The 22,916-nt window shown below is 37.1% G+C and overlaps 1 protein-coding gene across 5 annotated transcripts in view; it reads right to left on the reverse strand.

The window, feature by feature from the left end:
* The window catches only part of LOC110678733 (serine proteinase stubble), a 75,946-nt gene that overhangs the window by 9,585 nt on the left and 43,445 nt on the right, over positions 1 to 22,916 (reverse strand). For 3 of the 5 annotated variants that reach the window (XM_021852001.1, XM_021852000.1, XM_021852002.1), the window contains exons 2-6: positions 17,394 to 18,077; positions 7,084 to 7,371; positions 6,520 to 7,016; positions 5,371 to 6,443; positions 5,097 to 5,295 (exon numbers count right to left, since the gene is read on the reverse strand). In XM_021852001.1, coding sequence (XP_021707693.1) covers positions 5,097 to 5,295; positions 5,371 to 6,443; positions 6,520 to 7,016; positions 7,084 to 7,371; positions 17,394 to 17,490 — 2,154 coding nt within the window. In that variant the 5' untranslated portion in view covers positions 17,491 to 18,077. Of the gene's footprint in view, positions 1 to 5,096; positions 5,296 to 5,370; positions 6,444 to 6,519; positions 7,017 to 7,079; positions 7,372 to 17,393; positions 18,078 to 22,916 lie in introns of those variants that run through there. The other 2 variants (XM_021852003.1, XM_021852004.1) reach the window with 2 other exon arrangements.

The following is a 22,916-nucleotide window of genomic DNA, read 5'->3' on the forward strand; positions in this document are numbered from 1 at the left end:
GGCAGTAAAGCTATTCCTCGGTTGGAAAGTAGAAGGTCCATTAACGCAGGAAGAATTGCAGAAGGCAGAATCTCTGATCTGGTGTCAAGTGCAGATGCATGAGTATCCGGATGAATACACAACGCTCGTCTACAACAGAGATAATCCGGACAGGGAACAGAAACTGATTGTTAAATCAAGCCCTTTATACAAACTGTCACCGAAAATTGATGAAGATGGAGTAATAAGGATGGATAGTCGAATCATCGCAGCACCAAGGATTACTCTGGACATGAAATATCCTATCTTACTGCCAAGAAACAATCAGGTCACGAAATTACTGGTGGAGGACTACCATGAACGTTTTTTGCATCAGAATAATGAAACAGTTTGTAACGAGCTTCGGCAACGTTTTCGAATTCCTCGGCTTCGCACAGTAATCTCGAAAATAGCCAGGCAGTGTCAACACTGTCGAATAGGAAAGGCAGCACCACAAGTCCCCATCATGGCAGCACTTCCTGAATTTCGTCTAACCGGGTTTGTACGACCGTTTACGCACACTGGGATAGACTATTTTGGTCCAGTGTACGTGAAACAGGGACGCAGTCAAGTCAAACGCTGGATAGCACTGTTCACGTGTCTGTCAGTAAGGGCAGTACATCTAGAAGTTGTACATTGTTTGTCAACACAATCATGTGTCATGGCCATACGGCGCTTCGTGGCTCGAAGAGGTTCACCAATAACGTTTTGCTCAGACAATGGAACCAATTTTGTCGGAGCTAACAATCTGTTGAAAGAGCAGCTGCAGAAGATCTCCAAGGACTGCGCTCAGAGCTTCACGAATTCACAAACGAAATGGCTGTTTAACCCACCCTTGGCGCCCCACATGGGAGGTTCATGGGAGCGCATGGTCCGTTCGGTGAAGGTTGCGATGGCAGCAATCGCACATCATCCAAGACATCCAAGTGACGAGGTTCTCGAAACCATAATTGTTGAGGCCGAATCAATAGTCAACTCAAGACCGCTAACGTACATTCCCCTGGATAGTGTGAACCAGGAAGCACTTTCGCCGAACCATTTCCTACTTTATGGTACCCAGGGAATCAACCAACCTAGTCAAGAGTTGACCGTAGATCACAGCACATTAAGGGATAGCTGGAAATTGGCCCAGTATCTGGTAGATACATTTTGGCGACGCTGGGTAAATGAATATTTGCCCACCCTGACAAGACGCACGAAGTGGTTTCAACCGGTAAAACCAATGATGCCGGGTGATTTGGTGGTGGTAGTTGAGGAAGGGATTCGCAATGGTTGGTTGCGAGGACGAGTCGTGGAAGTTGTGAAAGGTAAGGACGGTCAAGTCCGCAGAGCTGTAGTGAAGACGTCGAGGGGAATACTCAGCAGGCCAGCGACCAAGCTAGCAATCCTAGATGTTCGAGGTACTACAGGGGCTCCAGAAAATGAAAATTCAAGCGAACCGGAACTACACGGGAGGGGGGATGTTCGCGAACCAACTGGGAACCCTGCGCATACTAGGTGAGTCCCGGTTTCGCCCTTTCGCAATGTACGAAAATCACGTTGACAGGGCGTACATTGTCAACGGGTGGAAAATAAATAAAACTAAGAAACTAAAAGGTAGAAGTAAAACGAGAAAAGAAATTAAAAAGCCAGGTGTTCAGAAAGTAGCGGAAAACTAAAATAAACTGTGAATTATTTGATTTAAATAGCGTAACGGAAGGTAAAGAAGTGAAATAATAAAAAGTGAATTATACTTATAATTATCTGGTCTAACAGGAATTAGGTTGCTGGGAGAATTTGAGAATTCTAGTTGGAAGGAGTTAGCCAGCGAGGTACACCAAAATGTAAGACCCATTATTAATAATCTAACAAATGAAACAAAAATTATTAAAATCAAAAATAAATTTCAGCTTGAAGCTGCGTTTACCGTTGCTGAAAAGAGGTGTTAATCCATCGCCAGAATCCCGAAATTCTCCCCCCAACAAAGATATTTTTGCTTTGAATTCAATTAACCCGTAATATAAAAGCTTTTAAATATAGTTGTAAATTGCATAAGTGTGGTAGTAACCAATTTTACTGATTAAGATTAAAATACTCAATCACAAATATTGTTCAACTTCCCAAGAACACTTTTGAGAAAAGTTTCTTAGATCTGTTTTATTCAGCTATTGGTTATTTAATAATTGCCTTGGTAAAAAAAAAACATTATTCAAGCTTTATTCGCTCAGAAACGGAGAATCTGTTCAATAATAAACCATTTAATTTACGTAGTATAGTACACGTTTATTCAATTACTAAATATTAATAACATTATAAATAGACTCGACAATGTGGATTCAACAAGTAAACCACCAGTTATCTATCGAACATTCAGAAATGCTTGTTTAGCTTTTGTCTAACAGAGATATATAATGAGTGGAAGCTTGTCTAAATTGTGGATGAAAAGTTGAAGAAGTCCTTATTACTTATGATCACCGTCATTCCAAAAATAGCCTTTCCACAGTGTTAATTCAACAACATGTTTTCATAAGGTGATTATTCATCTGTTATCAAACTGTAATAAAGCTGATACAGTATTTTTTTTTATTTTTAAGTGTAAAAAGAATGAAATTCAAATAATTATTGTGGCGTGATAAAATCGAACAGAAAATCGTGCTAAAATCAAGAGTGAAATAATGAAGCGATATTAAAACGAACAGTGATAAAATCGAGAAACTACTGTAGCTTGAAAAATTCTTGCGTTTGTGACCTTTTTACAAGCAGTGTTCAACAATGATGTTTACATACACCGCAAAATACTTGGACAATGTTTAGCCAACGTATGTACGATAATCTGTTCGATTATCTTATTATATCTCAAAATACTACTCTTTATCTGCTGATCTGTATAACCTTGGTTAGAGCAGTGGAGAAGCATGCGCCTGTAAATTAGAAGGTCCTGAGTTCAAGCCTCGACATCGCAACAATGTTTGATTAATTAAAACTTAATAATGAAGCTTCAAAATCCTAGGCATCCAGATATGAGCATCTGTTGAAGTGCGTATATAACTACCAATGTTTTTTGCTTTTTCCATTATAAAATAAATGTTGAAGAAACATCGAACATACTTATTTGTACGTTTATACAGTTAATTCTATAAATAAATATGATGTCTAGTTTAGTTGAACCAAACACTTAAACAGACTGTGTTCAGCATGTGTTTTTGTTGAATTAATGCTGAACAAAGCTTACTATTTTGTACATTTGTTATCATAAGTAATAACGGCACCTACAACTTGTCTTCGACAGTTTATAAACTACACGTCATGCAATCCTGTCAAACAAACGCCTAACAAGCATCTCTGAATGTTCGCTGTATGCTGGGTGGATTAAATGTTGAATAAACATTGTAAAGACTACTTATAGTGTTACTGCTGTTTAACAGCCGACATAAGATCATTGAGTGAGCGATTGTTAACCAAATACACAAATTGGCGCTTATGTTACTTATGCGGTTACGTTTATCATATAGGTAATTTATGTCAATAATAACCCTAATGATGCTTGACAACTGTCCTATAAACATCATTGAGGTAAAACGCCTAAAACGGAAGTTATGATTTTTGTCCCAAGGTCCCATACATTCGAAGCACTGTGCGACGCACACAACGAACTCGCTTGCTTGGACTATAGGAAGCGCACTCTATTCCTGAGCTTTCCTCAAATCTCCAGGGGGAACACCAATAATTACATTCACGGATTTTTTTCCAATCTGTACAAATATCGTTACGTTACATGCAAATGTTTAGAATAACTAAGGAAAGGTATCAGAAATTGGAATTTAATATGAACTACTGTATTTTTGGAATCCAGGATAATCGAGTCCGTCCTGTAAGTCATATTTTGAAGTCTGTGTTTTATTAGGGTTAATTTCATGTTAATTTGAAACCTTGCAACTGTCAGGCAGCTAGAGCCAGTCTATATTAGGGAAGATGTACCAGTATTCGCCACCCATGATTATATACCGTTTTACATCTCAAATAGAATTACATTTAGTGTCTTTTAAATCATTTTCAAATGATGAGGTAACTTCTTTAAAATCTTATAATTTGCTAAAAAATAAAAGAAAAAAACATTTTCCCAAAAATTTTAGCTGGCTTGCATCAGATTTCGCCATGGTGTTTCTGAATTTTCCACCCTTCATAAGAAATAAACGTAGGTAGTGAATTCAGGAACCAAAATAAAAAATATGGCGAATACTGGTGCAAGTTCAGTATTCACCATTCCAATTTTCAATACAAAACCATGTTTCAGACGAGTTTTTTTCCTCCTTAACATGGATTGAAAGCCTTCGTTCAACGAATTGACAGTAGGTATTCAAAAACTTTTTTTATTGATTCACAAAATATGTTTTCCTTAGGGTGGCGAATACTCCAATCCTATTATTTTACACTTTATGACATGTAATCAACTTAATCTATGCACCCACAAGGATATTTTTTTCCGTTCCAATTAACCAATCATGTTGATCGAAATTTGGATTGATTACATATGTATTATTATTGATTTTTGCCAAATAGTGTTAGGCAGCGTCCATAAATGACGTACTCATTACTCAAAGACGGCTGATCCAAATTGCTTCATTTTTTCACAACATACTCACATTAATGTATTGTTCCGAAGAGTGAATATCCGAATACGAAAAAAATCTGTAGCCTGAGAAATTAATGTGGGTTGTGGTTACGCGTCAGTCCCTAAATGAGTTTTGGAATATCTCCGAATCCATGTGACCAATGTACAATATCGACACAGATTCTAAAACTAGAATAGTTTTTTGAGAGCTTGTGCAAAAATATCTAAAAAAGTTATAACGATCTGAATATGCTTTTTGCGGTAAATAATTAAGCTGCTAGTGGAAGGGTTAATTACGTGAGACAGTTTTCGGGATTTTTCTATCCCCCCTATGGTAAGAATTTTTGTATAAAACCAAAAATAAATTTTATGGCGCGTAAGAAATCTTAAGCCCCACTTCCTCCATAACTCCTTACGTAATCAATGGACGCCCATTTATATATGACATAATTTTAAGTCAGCCCAGCAAATTTCATCATCAACTCACCAGACAAACGCCATCCCTAAGCTCTGCCTGTCCATGCAGCTTCAGCAGTGCAATATCGTTGTCCAATGTTTGACTGTTGTGATTGTGATGAATGTAAGTTGTGGCAACTCGCAGCGTCTGTGCCCCTGGGCTGCCGAATTTGCGAGTCAAATCGTAATCACCTACCCGAACGTATATTGCATCACCAGACCGAACAATGCTAAAATATTTAAAAGTTCGATGAGTAATCTCAAAAGCATTTCACCATCCATGCAACTCATAGGTTACGACTTACTTGGTGACACAGTGCGCCGCTGTCAGGACCCATTGCGTGCCAATTAGTGCCGCCCCGCAGAGATACTGATTCAGAGAGTTGATCAACGCGACCTGCCAGCACCACTCGCCGTTGTCTCCATCCTCTCCACCGACAACTCGGCCCTTGCGATGACTGTTCCAATACTTGCTAGTGGTTGAGTTTGTCCTAGAAATACTAGGATGATGAATCAAATCTTCCGGAACAGTATCGTTGTGATCACTGTAGATAATAGGAATGGGCACAATGCTGTGGCCAAGAACCAACCGTTCGGTGCTTTTGGATCGGTAGATACTTTCCAGCTCGATATGTCGGCCAGATCGTCTACTGCTGGAATGTTCCATTTCGATTCGGCTGAGGAACGATCGAGCGCCTCGACTAGTTCCTTTAACACCACATACGTATTTCGAGTACACTTGAGGTCGAGATGTGGTCGTAGTGGGTAGTGGTTCGTAGACGGGTTGAGACAGATGATGAACTGGAGGTTGAGTTTGTGGAATTTCGTAAATGTTATTGCTGACTGGTCCTGGATAGCTGTTCATGACGGGAGGTCCATAACCAGGTTGTGGTTGCGGTTGCTGTGCCGGCGGTAGGGGCTGTGGTGGAGGTGGATAAGGCTGTGCTACATTCTGCGGTGGTGGTGGCGGTGGATAGTTTGTTGTATCGTTTGGCTTAATTTTGCCAGCTGCCATTTGAACTTCTTGGATTTTCGATTTTGGAGCGCAGCATTGTGTTCCGGACTTTTTACATTTGAATAAATCAGTCATTTCAGCATTTCGGAAACACGTGAAACTCAATAAGCTCACAATACACGATCCTGGACATTCTTCCCTTGGGTCGGGTGCAGCTGTTGTGGTTGGAGCTTGAGTAGTTGTAGTAGTTGGGGGCGGTGGAGGCCGTTTTGGAGCAGGTCTCGTAACCGGAGCCTTAGTGTTGTCACAACAAATTGAACCTCGCTTGCAGTTTGCAGTGTGTGGTATGATCTCCGAGGGCCGTTCACAGAACGCAGCCATTATATTCAACATACAGAATCCAGGACATCTTCGGAGCGGTGGCTGCAATATGTGTTGAGAACAAAGAGATAAAATATTAACAACTAAATTGAATAGTTACAGTTTATTTAAATCTCACCGGCGTACTTGGTCTTCTCGTAGTCGTTACAATTTCGTGTTTGGTATCGTCAGCAGTTCCAGTTACACAGCAAGATCCTTCATTTGGACAGAATGCTTCACTGTCAACATCATCGCAAAACAGTGCGAACAGTCCATTGACGCATTCTCCTTCGCAAGGTTTTTGACCCGTTCCTTGTGGATTCGATGGGGGCGCTATCTTGATCTTTGGAGCAGGCGTAGTTTTCACCGTTTTTGGCGGTGGATTAGTCTTTGACTTTATAGGTTCCTCAGTTGTAGTCTTTTCCGTTGTTTTGGGATACGGTTTCGGAGTTGTAGTCTTATTTTTGTTGCTATCGAAATGTGCTGTTGGCACATAGAGATCGGCTGGTGGCTTGTCCGGATAAATATCCCTGGAAACACAACATTTTGTACCACTCTTACAAAGACCTGGAGTCATCAAATAGGCTTCGCAGTATTCTGCGATTCTGTCAGCTACGCAAACTCCTGGACATGTAGCTGAAATTCAGAGAAATCATATTAAACTTCTAATCGTTACATGAGTGAATGAGATGTAATCACCTACAATTGTTTTTACTGTCCTTATCTTTTTCCTTTTCCTTTATTTTGCCTTCTGTAGTGGGCTTGGGGGTTGTGGTGGTTGGCTTCGGAGTAGTTGTTGGCCTAGGTCGGCTCGTAGTGGTGGTCGAAATGTTTGCAGCAGCGGCCTGGCTTTCGACGCAACACCTCATACTTGGGGATGGACAGGGAATATCCTCCAAAACTTCGTAACATATCAATGTCGCTAGCGTATGCACACATACTCCTGGACATCCTTTGGCATCTTCCGTGCTGGTTATTGAGTCTAGAAGACCTGTTGAGGAGATAGAAGCATAGCAATGCAGAATTAGTAGAGCGTTGAAATTGTAACGATATGTATATTTATATGATTTCATAGATAGTAAACGCCTCGGGACGGTTGAATTAGGCTCATAAGGGTACTTGTGAAATTTCACGCGGCCTATAAGGCGCCACACCGCAATGTATTTCTTCCATAAGAATTAACCTCACAACTAGCAGCATCATTTTTTCATCACAAAAAAAATATGAAAATCGCAATTACATTTTTGTTTTCGATATTTTTGCACAATTTTTCACAAGTTCTCAAACAACTTTTCTGTTGATTTTGGTCATTGGTCATCTGAATTCGGAGATAATGCGAAATTTCATGGCGGACTAACGCGTAGCCATAACTCACGAAAATATCTCAGGCTACAGAGTTTTTCTCATGTTCGGTTATTCGTTTTTCGAAACAATGCTTTGATGTGAGTCTGTTCTGAAAAAAAAAGGAAACAAATTGATGTAACTTTTTTTAGTAATGAGCATTTATGTTTCTGGTGCCACTCCTTTCGAAAAAGATCTAAAGAACTTTAAAAAACATCTTCTCGTAATTTTGAGATTCTTGAGCGACAACTCAACCGATTTGTATGATTTTTTCAGAGAAACTCCTTATTAACTTACATTGCCCTTATTTCATTTTTTTTATAAATTGACTAAAAACAAAATGGCAGTCTAAGAAATGCCAGTCCTCCAAATAATATTGGAATATCGCCAAAACCAGATGACTGATAGTCAATATCGATATAGATTTTGAAAACAGAAGGAGCTTTTTGAGTACTTGTGTAAAAATGGTGCAAAAATATTGAGAAACAAAAAAGTTATCGCGATTTAAATATATTTTTGTGATGAAAAAATGAAGCTAATGATCTAAGTCTAACCTTTTTTCTGGTGTTACATCCCTACTGTAATCTAATCTGATTCTCAACTACAGTTTTTACAGAGAACTTTCTTTCCCAAGATACTATATACCGTGGGAATCGAATAAAATCCTCAACGATAAGATCCGCAACTGGTGTATTCCCAATTCACCGATCTTGCTTTTCATGGGGAATCAAGCTACCAGTTTACCGCTTAAGGACTGTTCATTTTATAAAGTGGACACCTTGTACATGCTATATCTTTTTAATATATCAATGAAATCTCAATTTGTTTTCTGTACATTGTTCGACTAATATTGTACAAAGTTGTGATAATAATAAAGCCTCCAAAATAATGAAATTTCTCACGAATAATGATCAAAGTTTAGTACGGCTGATTTTTTAAGATTATCAAAATCAATTAATTTCATAAATTGGCTGGAAAATACGACAACGTAATTTTTTGTTTTCTGAAAAAGTTTGTTCTTGAAAACCTTCTGAAAAAATAACAAGTTATTTTTTGAGCAACAATTCTATAGATATCATAAAATCATTTTTCACCGATTTTTTAGTAGAAAAAAATTTGATAATTATAGGAAACTGATATGAGTAGAATTTTTATGTTTAAAGTACATCTTGACCAAAGTATTAATATGGTATTATTATGTAAAATTACCTACGCCTTCATGAAGTCGCTTATTTAGTCCCCACGTCACATATAAAGCCCAATAGAAATAAACAAATGCTTTCTTTTCAGAAGACCTTTCAAAGCCCAACGACGAAATCGAAATTGGCAACACTGCTGTAATGAAATCGATTTTATCTTCCATGTATTACTTTCAAAATATGTTATTCAACGATTACCGATTAAAAACATTTGAGAAAAACGTTTACAAATTAGTGTAGATCGATAAATATGCGTATATGATTTTGAAAATATGAAACGTTTTGTTAAATTACCATAGAAGGTCAAATTTATACCTAAGAATGCGAACAAAATTCAAATTTAACTCTTTTTTATACAAATATAGTTTCTTTAGTTATCTAAACTAATTTTGAACACGGATTTTACTCTTTAGGATGGTGTATCAGCAAATATGATCATACATGAATAAATCACAATATTATTGATTTTTTTAAACCTCTACCTTTAGTTGAATTGTTAAGGATACTAACATACAATTTGTTCATAAAAATAAAAGTGTTAGGTATGCGTAAAATAATGCTTAACTTTGAATAACAGCTTTTCTTAGGAGTTTTTACCTTTTTAGTTCTTCAACCAAAAGCATTTTGTAAGATCTTATATTTCCATAACATTGTAGAATAATAGTTGAATGATGCTCAGAAAACCGATTACGATTTTAACAATAAATGAAAAAGATATAGGGTAGGTGTACCAGTTATGGACATAGTGGTTCCCTATTTCGCCATATGAGATTACTTTAATGTCTTCAAATTTTGAAAAGTTTTGTGTGTTGTAGTAGTTAGATTTAAGATGTATCTTGATGTTAAAACATTCAAAAAAGTTAAAAATGTGAAAGTTATCAAAATGTCATATATGGCCAAATAGGGAACCACTATGGCCATAACTGGTACACTTTCCCTAGAATAAACAAAGTGTTCTCTTTACAAAATTAATAGTCCTTAGGCTTTTCGGCCTCCCTTGGTACATGGTACCAAATATATATACATATAATAGTTGAGGCTCGTTTGATTGGATTCGAAGGGATTTTTGAAAGAATAATTAAGAATAATTTCATACAAAAGTCTGACGGAACTTCAGAAGGAATGCTCGGAGGAATACCAGGATTTTTAGAATCGCTGGAGTATTTTTTTAAAATTCTTTATTAGTATCGGTAAAACATTACATTCATTTCTTATATCTAGGTGTTCTGTGTTGGGCAACACTATCATCCTTATATGGTAAAACTGAATCAAGCATTTATTAACATTTTGTTAACAACATATAACATTTAGTTTGCCACAGCAGTTCAGAATTTTTACCTGCTTATAAGAGAAAAAACGCTTTCAATTAACTTAACCTAACTTAACCTAAATTTATAACGCATTAATCGTGGTAATAGAAGGTTGCAACGATTTTTGTCTACCTATATTAATTATTTTATTTGACATTTGTCCCAATGTTTCAACATTGTATATTCTATGTAACGCATCAGTATTACACCAGGAAGGGAGCTTCAGAATCATTTTCAAAATGTTATTTTGTATCCTCTGTAGAGCTTTCTTCCTGGTATTACAACAGCCAGCCCATATTGGTACAGCAGATGGCTGGCCTAAAAATTTGTTTGAATATCAAAATCTTGTTCTTAAAACAAAGTTTGGATTTTCTATTAAAAAGTGGATAAAGACATTTTACGTACCTATTTGTTACACTTGGCTTGAATGCCCTCAATGTGATTTTTGAAAGTTAAATTTTTATTTTTACATGTCTGTTTGATGGTTTCAAATAAAGAGTTTTTGGTTTATGTGGGAATAATATTAGTTGGGGTTTGGAAGCACTAGGAGAAATCTTCCATTTTTGCAAGTATGAAGAAAAATATCCAATACTTTTTGCAATCGACTACAGATGACACGCAGTCCTTTGGCGGAGAGGCCTGTGTCATCCGCAAACAAAGATTTTTGACATCTCCAATTTTATATTAATCTAACAATGTATGTTGGAAAATTAAACTTTTTTAATTTTTTAATCACAAACACTGTCGAATGCTTTTTCTATATCTAGAAGAGCAAGACCATTAGAATAGCCTCCAGAGTTGATGGAACGTATCAAATTTGTTACACGTAAAAGTTGGCGAGTGGTCGAATGTCCATGTCGGAATCCAAACTGTCCATTGGCAAAAATTGAATTTTCGTTTATTGGACCTTCATTCTGTTCAAAATGATCTTTTCAAAAAGTTTACTGATGAAGGAAAGCAAACTGATTGGACGATACCTAGAAGCTTCTGCAGGATTTTTGTCTGGTTTTTAAATCTAGAGTCTTCTTTATATATGATGCTTCTCTAGTCCCACAATTTATAAACGTTCACATTTTTTTTTGCCAGTGATCTTATTTTATTGTTTCGTTACGCATCTTGTATGCGTTAAAAGGTTAAAAGTAAAATGGTTTGAAATCTCCTAATTACTATGCAGAAAAAGGTAATACGGGAGGCCATGCTATTTAAGCAATCTTTCGTCACATTCTAACTATAATCGTCAAAATTTATATAAACTTTTCTCAAGCTTTAATGCCCACAACTGTATATTTGTAACATTCGACAACAGTAGATATTGAATGAATGGAATACTAAGTGTGAGTTTTTTGGCAGTACTCAAAAGAGCTTATTTGAGATTGGAATTTTGTGCAGTCTATATCGCATACATTGTGAAAAGTCAGAAAATAATGCTGATATAAATTTCATTGTTACTATATAACGAGGCTCGTAAATAATCTCACTGTGACTGTTATCCGATTACAATTACCAATGTGACTAAATAACTTGGTGTTTTTTGTTTTCGAATTTTCTAGAACAATAATTGTTATAGTGTTATAGTGAAAAAAGGAAAAAATAATGTTCGGTTAAGATTTGCAACAGGGATAGGACTACTGTGTTACACATTGGTTAGTTGGGAATTCCACCGCATGATAAAGCTATCACAGAAAACATTATTTTCCGATCCCACCAATTTTATGATTTTAGAAAACTATTTTACAAGATATTTGAGAAAAATTCATGTGCGAAGCAAACAACTCGTGGATACGCACTAATGTGTAAAAAAAATAACAAGTCGATTCACTAACAAACAAGTTACAACCATTCAAATTTCTTTGGGGTCATATTGACCCCAAAAAAACAGACAAAGGGTTAAAGTTTGCTGAATCCTTTACCGTTTTCAAAAGAATTATAGTCTAAATTTTGAGATATTGATTGTTGAAAATGCATTATTTTCCGATTCCAATCAACTTGCATGCAATTTCGCTAGTTTGTATGGCAATTTATTTGCTTAATTTGCCACAGAATTCAAAGCTCATGTGTATAACAATCATAATCAACAATGTTCATAATACTTTCAATGCTCAAAAGTTATTTTTTGATGATTCAGAAAAGTATTGTATTTGGCATATAAGAGAAACTAAGAATTTTGTATGGAGAATGCAAACATGCTAGATAAATCGGTTTGTTCTAAATTTAATCGTGCAATTTCAACCAAACTATATCTGAAATGAAAGTAAAAGACATATATTGCATGCTTGGTGGATTAGATCACAGAAAAAGTATGATAAATCATACTGCAAATTTCATATAAACATCAATGAAAACAGTGTTTCATGCAACTTTGGCAACCTGTAGCTAAAAATTGTGACATGCTGGAACATTTCTGAGATCGGCATTAGATACGGCAACCCCAAATCTACTAGAGACCCATAACTTGATCCTTGAGACATGCAAAAATGTAATTTCTGTTACGCTGTGTTAAAGCATTCGCTCACAAACTAAAGTTACATTTGCCATTTGGAGTTGTGACGTCCCTTGGCATAGTCCGACATATTCCGGCACCTACCATGCTACCTGCTTCGTAAATCGTCGGTAGAGTGCACAATAGAGCGACTGACTTACAAATCATACTATCAGGACGGATGAAAATGTGCAATAACATCGAAGCGAAAGTGCAATAATCATACCTCGATGTATAATATTTAATTAGATCAAAGTTTAGAATAGAATTAAGAGAATAGTTGGCAGAGAAAAAGTAGCGGTTAGAGATTCATGAAATTGTAGTCCCTTAAATTAATTATTCTAACCGTTACAGGCCAATGTTGATTGGTACTACATAGTGCAATTTCGCACAATTCAAATAATCCAAACTAATTAGCAAATCTTAAAACTGATTATTCTTGTTTTAACGGTAAGAAAAGAATAACTAAGCATCCAATGAATTATTTTTAATCTATCCAAATCATATTACTATCTACAGAAATACGTAATACACTAAAACCTAATGAGAGTTCATTCAAGAAATATTGTATGGTAAACGAGCAGGAGGCACTAAACGTAAGAGAGTGATTTTCTAGTTATTGTATATAACACTAATGATTCTTCTATTAAAGGAAAAATTAACCAACCAAAAACCTGTGGTGGTTCATTTTTTTCGGGAGCCTTTCCCTCCTGTTGGCGTGGCCAACAACTGTAACAACTTTCAGGGTAATAAGACAGTTAAATAATATAATAACATCCTATTTTTGAAGAATGAAATTTTTATATTTGATTCAAAGAATATCAAGTTATGACTTGCAATAACTTTTTTATATACTTTTCCGTGCGCAAAAAAAAAACGTTTGTGCTATATGGCACCAATAGCCGTTTCCCCAAATATCATTTCCCCACCAGCTCCCCGAATAATCTTTTTCTACGAATACCATTTCCCGTTATCCGGAAAGTGATGCAGCTTAACATGGTAAAATAACAGTACTTCTATAGTTGTGAACTGCTACATAGTCAGTTTGATGAACGATTATATTTATGCATGAATTTACCAAAAAAAAAACCTGGTGACTGCCATAGTATCCTGGTTTATACGCTAAACTTCCCGAACAAACACTAGACAAAACATATGTTTGTTCGGATAAGTTGGAGTATGTACTCATATCAATCCGTTTTACTCTAATAAAAATTCAATTATTTTTGAACAATGAAGTAAAGTGCACTTGTTTACTGAGTGTATTTTTAAATGCTTATTTATACGCCAAGTTTTTGGTATTTTTTTTACTAAGCTCGAACAGCAATTCTCGAAGACTTATTCAAACAGACTCAAGTCAGAAAAGTTAACAAACTTACTCTATCAATCCTACGTGTATCGCAGACGAAATTCTTCACGTTCCGCTCTAAACCAACTCGATTTTTCACTTTTAGAACGTTTAATTTCCGGATTTACAAAACGACGAAAGTAATATTCTCCACTTTCACAACCTAACCACTACTTTCGCCGCTCCGTTGTATGGGAGACAAAGTGACTTAACCACGAATCAAAACAAAACACTACTTGAGTCGATTTTACACTGGTACAAAAACGTCGTAAGTAACTGATTGAAACGGCTTGTCATTTTATCATACAATTTTTGTAGAAAATGATAGGAACTGCCTAGTGTTTTAACTCGAGCTGATTGCATGCAAAATTTAAGCGATGTACACGGTAAAAAAATGATAAAAAAGGGATTCGTTTTAAAACAGTTTTAGAAGAAAGTTTGTGATTCTTCTCAATTAACTTTCTCAAAACCGTATGAAAGTTACTTACGTCGATTTGAAAAAGTAATCGAGAATTCTTTCAAATTACTGAGAACTGAAGGAAACTACTGAGGTTCAGCGATATATTTTGCTCTTTACTGCACTTCGGTCGCAGATTACATTGCAATAAAAAAAATTATTTTGGTCATATTGACGCTAACATCGACAATGCGAACATGGGCAGAACAGTGTAATATTGTCTCCGAAATGTACACTAGCAGAAAAATTAAAATCAGAAGAGTAAGATTGTTGATTACAATTTCTTCAATTTAGTGTCCTTAAAAATGTGAAAAGCCTCTGTGTTTATTATAACGCTATCTTTGGATTCCGGGATGTTTCACCATTCGAAATCGAGAAGACAAACAATTCTCACTTATGGTTTATTCTGGTGAATGGTTTTGTGGTAAACGGTGCATTCTGGCGAATGGTTTTCTAGCAAATAACGCACAGTCCCCTTAGCATATTCAATTTTTAGTAATTTAGTAAGTAACGGTGTACTTCGTGGCCATGCAATTAGTATCGCCCTGCTTTTGGCCACATCGTGTTAAGGAGCGTGGGTTCGATTCCCGCTTCAGTCCGGAAAACTTTTCGTCAGTAACGTATTTCGACTGTGTCTCTGGGTGTTGCATGCTAGTTCGTTGTCTAGTGTAGCGCTTCCTTCAAAAGACATAACCGTCCACTAGAAGCATTAATGTGTTGGTGTTTTTTTAACGGTACAGAGACTTAAAACACGCAAAAGGTAGGTTGATTCTGGGGTTCGGGAGTACATTTTATCAAACGGAAGGTTACCTCATTGCAACTCTTTTCCCGTCCCAATGATGAAGAAAAAAATGAGCCACGTTCATATATTGCGCCACGAGAGCGTTCTAGAGAAATTCTAGAGAGTCCAATTCATATGAGATTTCTGTAAAATATTAAATTAAAAATATTATACTAAAAGTATTTAAATATTTAGCCAATAATCCGCAACTGATCTTGCAAGGAATATGCCAAAATTTTATTATGGAGGAGCCAAGGAGCTTGCCGGAAGAAGTACTGGATATTCTTTATTCAAAATTACTTTAAAAATTGCTCCAACAATTCGCTCTATGTTTAAAGTATCTTATAAAAGTACAGTATGTAAAGTAAGCAATTTCTATAGATATTTATTCAAGAATTTTCTCTGAGAATTCTCCTAGGAAATTTTTTTATGAATTTCCCATATATTTAACAAGAAGTTTATATAAAGACGAGGAAAAGCTTTCATGAAAAATACTCCAAAAATCTTGTCAGTATTTTCTGCATAGACCTTTTTAAACATAGATTCTTTTAAATATTCGTTAAATAATTTCACTCACGGCTCCATTAGACCGTTCCCCAAACAATATTTACGCATCTCTTCTCGAACTCGTCCAGGTTTTCACTGGGCACTAAATATTTCTCATGGAAAATAATTTTAGTCAGGAATCCTTTCTAGCATATTGGCAAAACTAAGATTTTTCCCTGACATTCTCCTAAGGAGTCTTTAAGAATATCCTCAAGAAATTCTTAAAGACATTTGAGGAATTTATGTTGTTTGATTATTTCAAATAATTTTTTCAGGCGTTCCTTCGGAAATCTAATTAGGAATTTATTCAGAATAACTCAGTTCAGTGTTCAGTTGGACATCGTTCTGTAAATGAACAACATCGAGCTCGAAACCGGTCGACGAAAAAGGTAAATGTTTAAATATTTTTATATGTGTAAGAACGTATTGGTGTATACAAATATTTTTTGACTTTTTGTCCCATCGACCTTCAAGTGATCGAAGGGGCAGATAATGAATAAAAAGCAATTGAATTGAAAAAAATATTTAAATACATCATTTGTTAAGAAGTTTTTTTGGAAAACTTCAAATTTTGATAATTGTTTTCCGGCATTGTTATCTCAGATATTTCTTGACGAACTTGGGATAAATCTTCAGATGCATTTTATTGAAATCCCCTGAGAAATTGCTGAAGAAAATGTCCGAGGATAAATGCATGCAGTGATTCATGATTCAATTTCAGGAGTAGTAACTAAAGCACTGTAACTCAACCTTGGTATACCAACGGCATAACAATAGAATATAATGTTATGACAAGCAGGACTGTATTCAAAATAAAGATTATTTGAAATCATCTTGAATCTTTGAAATCCTATGATGAGGTTCTAAAATGATGGTAACACATTTCATTTTCAACTGTTCATAAAAGTTTTACTATCATGCATTTGAAATTTCGTGTCTATTTTAAGGAGTGATTTGTGACGGCCCTTAAAGATGCCATGGCCCACTTGATAACTACGTCCTTGACCAGAGGGGATGCAATCCTGACCAGACGGAAGAAACAAGATTATAACAGAACGTGTTCCCCTGATATGATTTTTTTATGTCACCAGTTGTTATAAAACATGTACCGTTAGTAGTTGAAATAACAAAAATTCTATCAATATTTGCACTAAATTAAACTAAAATATAGCAAACCCTGTTACAATTATACCAAAATTATTACATAATGTGTTGCAAGGATGTTACAAAATAACTAAATTATTGCAAACTATGTTACTGTTCATGATATTTGCAACAAACCTATTAATGCGATGTCAAAAATATAACAAATGTTTTTATAAATGTGTTACTAAAAATATAATATGTTGAGATTAAAGCCATCCTGATAACAACATTTCATCAACTTCTGTTATTTTTAACTGCTGCTGATTGGAATGTGTTATAATCTTGTTATGTAGTTCTGGTCGGGATGCCACAATGAAAATAATCCAATGCAATCTCAATAAATAATTTTAAAAGTCGTATGCATTCCAACGCTAAAAAGCATTTAAAATTTCCACGCACTACATACCTGACAGAAAACTTCCAGCCAACGAATCGTCTTGAGCACTAATCGGTCCCACCAGTAACGCAATTACCGGTATAAATTTCAGAAACAGCATCTTCATCTTATCGCACCGTCCGTCTTCTCACAGCACTTGGAATAGCTTTGCATCAATTAGTGCGAATTACCCGTCTAATCACTTTGCGGACATTGACATTCACTTAGCTTTAAAAGGCTTTTCTGAGAGCACTGATTTCATGGGCAGCAGCCCCACCAAGCTTTAAAACCAATATCGGGCACCAATTATGTTGTTATTCAATAATAAATATCACTTTTCCCTTTTTTCTTCGATGCTTCTCTTCTACACCATTTCTTCCATAAGATGCTCGTTATTCTGATTATATAATTATATGTGTAGGAATAACGTGTTTCCGAGCTTGATCTCACTGGTTGGCGTCTTTCTCAAGATTCGTTTCTTCGTGTTTAGCCTTTATCACTGTTTTGATGTTGTTCCACGCGGTTTGAAGCTCGGAGCAGCGGTTTTGTTTTCTGTGCGCGTTTCTTATCCTCTTTCACTGAACCACTTTTCATGCGCAAGCCTTTTCAGGTTGACTCACTCCAATCGAAGCGCGGCTGCCGGCAGGAAACTAGACCACCTTCCAGCGGTATATCGGGCACGGCTTGGAGATGGAGATGTTGGCTCAGAAGTATCTGCAAAATAAGGTAAGATTTGTTGCTATTAGTATGGGGTATGTTGAGAGAGAAATCGGATGTATTTTCTGCATGACTGCAGTGGAATTTTGAATTTTAGGATGTCATATGATCATATCAGTGTAGATGTTTGGAATACTAAGGGGTTATAGTCAGTGCCACCAACATCAGGCAATTATTGAATGGGCAATTGATTGGTACCCTAGCTAACAATAATAATCAATGAAATTTAAAACCTGTTTTGCATATCGACAAAAATTATAAAATATGCTTAAATGTTTCAATAACCTAGGTTACGTGGTTGAACGTGCTGTATCATGCAATACATTTCAATCAACTTTTATAAACTAGATCTCAGTTATTTATGGATCGATTTGAATAAAACTTTCACAGCTCATCAGACTTTACTAGAATTTCAACATACATTTTATAATAACCAATTAACTGAACTGGAATTTTTGACGAAAAAATAAAAAACTTTTTATCTAAAAATCTAAAAGCCCTACTCGAAAACCATATTTAGCAAACTTGTTCATCTCGTATAAATCTAAAATTTTGCTGAAGATACCATGTCTTCTCAATTTGTTTAGCTATGTCAATTGGTCGGTGTTCAGACAGACCAGACTAGATGATATTTTGGCGTTCTAAAGAAACGATAAGGACTCCATCAATTCTGATTTTTTTTCTGTGCTAAATTTAAACATATGATACATATAGATATATTCCATTATTACAGCAAATAATGCAGATACAGTTAACTCTCCCTTACTCGATATTCCGTATCTCGATATCGAGTTAGGGAACCATAGTAAAAGTTGGTTTTCATGGCTACCTCGATGGTCCCTTGGATCGCAGTTGCACTGGTTTTGTGTTCTGTAACTCGATACCTCCCTAACTCGATGGTCCCTTCAATATCGAGTAAGAGAGAGTTAACTGTATTTCATTTTCGCTTGGGGTAGTTTTTCCTGAAACCATTAAAAAAAACACATGGTTTAATCTGACTAAACACCGACAAGTTATAAAAATTCATTAGAAAATCGCTTTAGTTAAACCGTTATTTCTTTTGAACGAGAAAGTTCTGAATGTTTTGTCTTATACTGCAGGTTCAGGTTTCAGTTTCCTAAAAAAACATCTAACTGCGTGGTTTTGAAAATGTTTGCTTTATAAATAATCTGGATTCACTACGATTGTTTCTCTCAGTACATTATTTACTGGTAGTTTATTTCACTTCTCTAAACTTTTTAGAAGACATCATGAACTTTAGCACCGTTTTTTCTCAAATTATGAAATTAGTTTCCTTTGATTCAAAACATAGCCAAAGAACCTTTAAACAATATTGAGAACAAATGGCATATTGGATAACAACTGATACAAGTGCTAAGTTTAATTTACATTGAAATGGGTCGAAAATTGTCATTTTTATCTGCATTTTATGCTGGAGATCACCATAAACTCCGACTGTTTTCAATAACGGTAGGTGTACCAGTGTTCACTACCCTGGAAAAGACAATTTTTATAAATCAACCAGAAAACTTTTGTGCTACGGAAGCTGTCAATCCATATTTAGCAGGAAAGATACAAGAACTAGTATGAAACTGCATTACAATGGACTATCGAAGTACCTATGTAAACCCCTTATGAACATTCGATACAAACCAACATGGAAACTAGCTAAAAACCTTGCGATTGATAGGCCAGTGCATTAACCACACGCCTATCGACACCTTGATAGAGGTTGTAGTAGATATGAGTACGTTAAAGCAATATGTAAAGTGTACATGTTGCAATATTCGTTCCATTATTCAAAATATATGAATTTCGATAGTCTAGTTTGCTGCGTGTTCACCAGTGATTGCAATGTTTTCCCAGACAACCAAAATGAACGTATAACGAAATCACCTATTGCAATATGCGATGCTTATATGTGCCAAGATTCCGTTTAAGATGTCGTCAAAAGGCCTTATACGTACAAAAGTGGAGACAATACATGTGCATATTTTATATAATGAAAATTGCGAATGTATAGATCTTATTGCGAAATAATCTGTAATCTTATTTGATTTAATTTATCATAACACAGTTGGTCTGGCACCTGCTACGTATTTATTCGATTTACTTTGTACGTATATAGGGAACGAACCAAAATGCACTGATAAATCTAGAAAATAGTGTACTATGCGAGGAAATTCGTCAATCAAACGATTTCGTTCACCGTGTTGCGCGGGTGTGATGTAATTCACACAAGTAAACGATTTGTTACGTAAACTTTTTGTCGGGGGTATAATTTTGGATCTTGAATTTGCCACTGGAATCAATATAGTCTTTTTTTATGAACAGCGATGGACTCAAGAACACCATGGCGCAATAAGTTACAAATGAGCAAAAGTTTAAAGGCAAATGTTTTTATTTTCTAATATATCCCCACCAAATTTTGAGGTTTATGTAAATGACCAGAAGAAAATTGCTACAGAATACCAAAGTAAGGTACTCACTTACCACTTCAATAAAATATGAAAGAGCCTTACATAAGAAGTAAGATACCTCAACTAATATCTCATAAATATTCTACAAACATCAAAACTGATAATTGTACTAGGTATTGCAGCCAATGGCTTCCGGTTCATTGGTGCCCCGACGACTTTAGCCGGTGACTCGCTACGGACTACTCAGAACAATCTCCGACGGTGGATCTATCCTACTCCATCGAAGATTTCCCCGACGGCGGAAGATCTCCCGAACCGATGCTAATCGGGCAGATGCCGAGGTCGGTCCTGCGATTCCAGTAGAGGGAAACTTCCGGTTCACAGGTGCCCCGACGACTATTTGCGGTGCTATTTCGCGATCTACTCAGCTAGTATCCGAAGGAAGAACTCCGACGTTGGTCGGTTAAGTGCCGGGGTCGGTCCTGCAATTCCGGTTGGAGGATGACGTCCGGTTTACAGGTGACTCGACGACTTATTACCGATATTACGCTACGCCCGCTCTACTCAGTCTAGGAGGCGGAGAATCTAGCCTACTCATGTCACGCCCATTGGTCTCCTTTATATGCTCGCTTCAAAAGACTGACTTGTCAAGTTCAGAGGTCGGTCCGATGTAGGCTTACCAGATGGATATTTCTGGAAGGAGGACATTTTGCATTACTGGGTTTGAAAAAGGAGGACATTTCAGATTTTACCATACAATAAAAAAATCGAATATATTGTTCTAATAAAACAAACATAAGTTTCGAGTTGAAGGCTTATAGGGATAAATCCTGCAATCACACAGACTGCCTTCAATGATATCGTACGATACGCACTCGACACACGCATGGCCATCACCCTGAACGTACTGTTCAGTCGGGAGCGGTTCTTCTTCGTCTGCAGTGCTGTCATCTACACGGGGCCAGCGTATCTGAGTATCGATGTAAACACACTCACCAGTAGTAGCTTCTTGCTGCTGCTGATCGCTGAATTGTTGGGCATGAACCGGGATAGAGTTGATACCGGGATGACCTTCACGGCCCTCTCACGTGCATAATCGACATGGCTCAGCCGATTATCGATCATCACTCCCAGGTGTCTGACTTCCCGTTTTGAGCCGATGGTACACTATCCAACCGAGATTCTCGCACGCTGCACTGCCTTTCGGTTGCGTATCATCACTATTTCGGTTTTGTGATGGTCTAGCACAAGCTTCTTCCCTCGCATCCATTCTTCCACGGCGTCTACTGCCTCAGTAGCAAGTATATCTACCTCCTCTAATGATTCGCCGATGACTACGAGCACCACGTCAGCCACGAAGCCGACGATCTTCACACCCCGGGGGAAGCTCAGCTTCAACACTCCGTCATACATAGCGTTCCAGAGGGTTGGGCCAAAAATAGACCCTTCGGACGCCCGCCGTGATTGTTGTGCACCTTTTCTAAGCGTCTGTTTCGTAGATCAGTGTACAATACTGAATGTAGCTTCTCAAAATCTTTCAGAGATACTCGGGGACCTCCAATCTGTGCAGCGATTTGGCGATCGCAGCCCAACTGGCACTGTTGAAGGCATTTTTTACGTCCAGAGTGACCACTCCGCAGTACCGATTACCTCACCTCTTTTGCTTCCACGCCGTATCCATAGCATCCACAACATTTTGGATGGCGTCAACGGTGAATCTACCTTTCCGAAAGCCGAACTGCGTGTCACTCATGCCGTTTTCTCCTTCCGTGTATTTCGTAAGCCTTTAATATTACTCGCTCCAGCACTTTGCCAACTGTGCCCAGCAGACATATCGGTCTATATGCTGAAGGATCTCCAGGAGGCTTGCCTGGTTTCGGCAGCAGCATCAGCTTTTGTCGCTTCCAAATGTCGGGGAAGTTAACCTCCTCGATACATTTTTGCAGCACGATCCTGAACTTATCCGGGTTTTCTTGGAGTGCTGCTTTCAGAGCTACGTTGGAGATACCGTCTGGTCCCGGAACTTTCCTGGCTTTCGCCACCGCGATCAGCTGATCATTCGTTACCTGGGCTTCTTCTTCATCGTAATCCTGAGCTCCGTACGGTGTGAACGGCTAGCTCGTCGGTTCGTGCCGCGGGAATAGCGCTTCAATTACTGTCTTCATCTTCTCCGGACACCTATCGGGTGGTACAGCTGGGCCCCTCAACTTCGCCATTGCAACTCTGTAGGCATCACCCCACTGGTTTGAATTGGCGTTGCGACAGAGCTCCTCCAGATAGGCTTTCTTGCTGAGCCTGATTTCCCTGTCGAGAGCGGGTTTTGCCACCTTGTACGCTGGTCTTCGATCAGCTCTTTTAGCGTCGTTGCGGGCTTTATGCATCTTTCTCCTAGTCCGGAAGCAGCTTGCACGCAGAT

The sequence above is a fragment of the Aedes aegypti genome, chromosome 3 (genome assembly GCF_002204515.2).
Source record: "Aedes aegypti strain LVP_AGWG chromosome 3, AaegL5.0 Primary Assembly, whole genome shotgun sequence".
Classification (NCBI taxonomy): domain Eukaryota; kingdom Metazoa; phylum Arthropoda; class Insecta; order Diptera; family Culicidae; genus Aedes; species Aedes aegypti.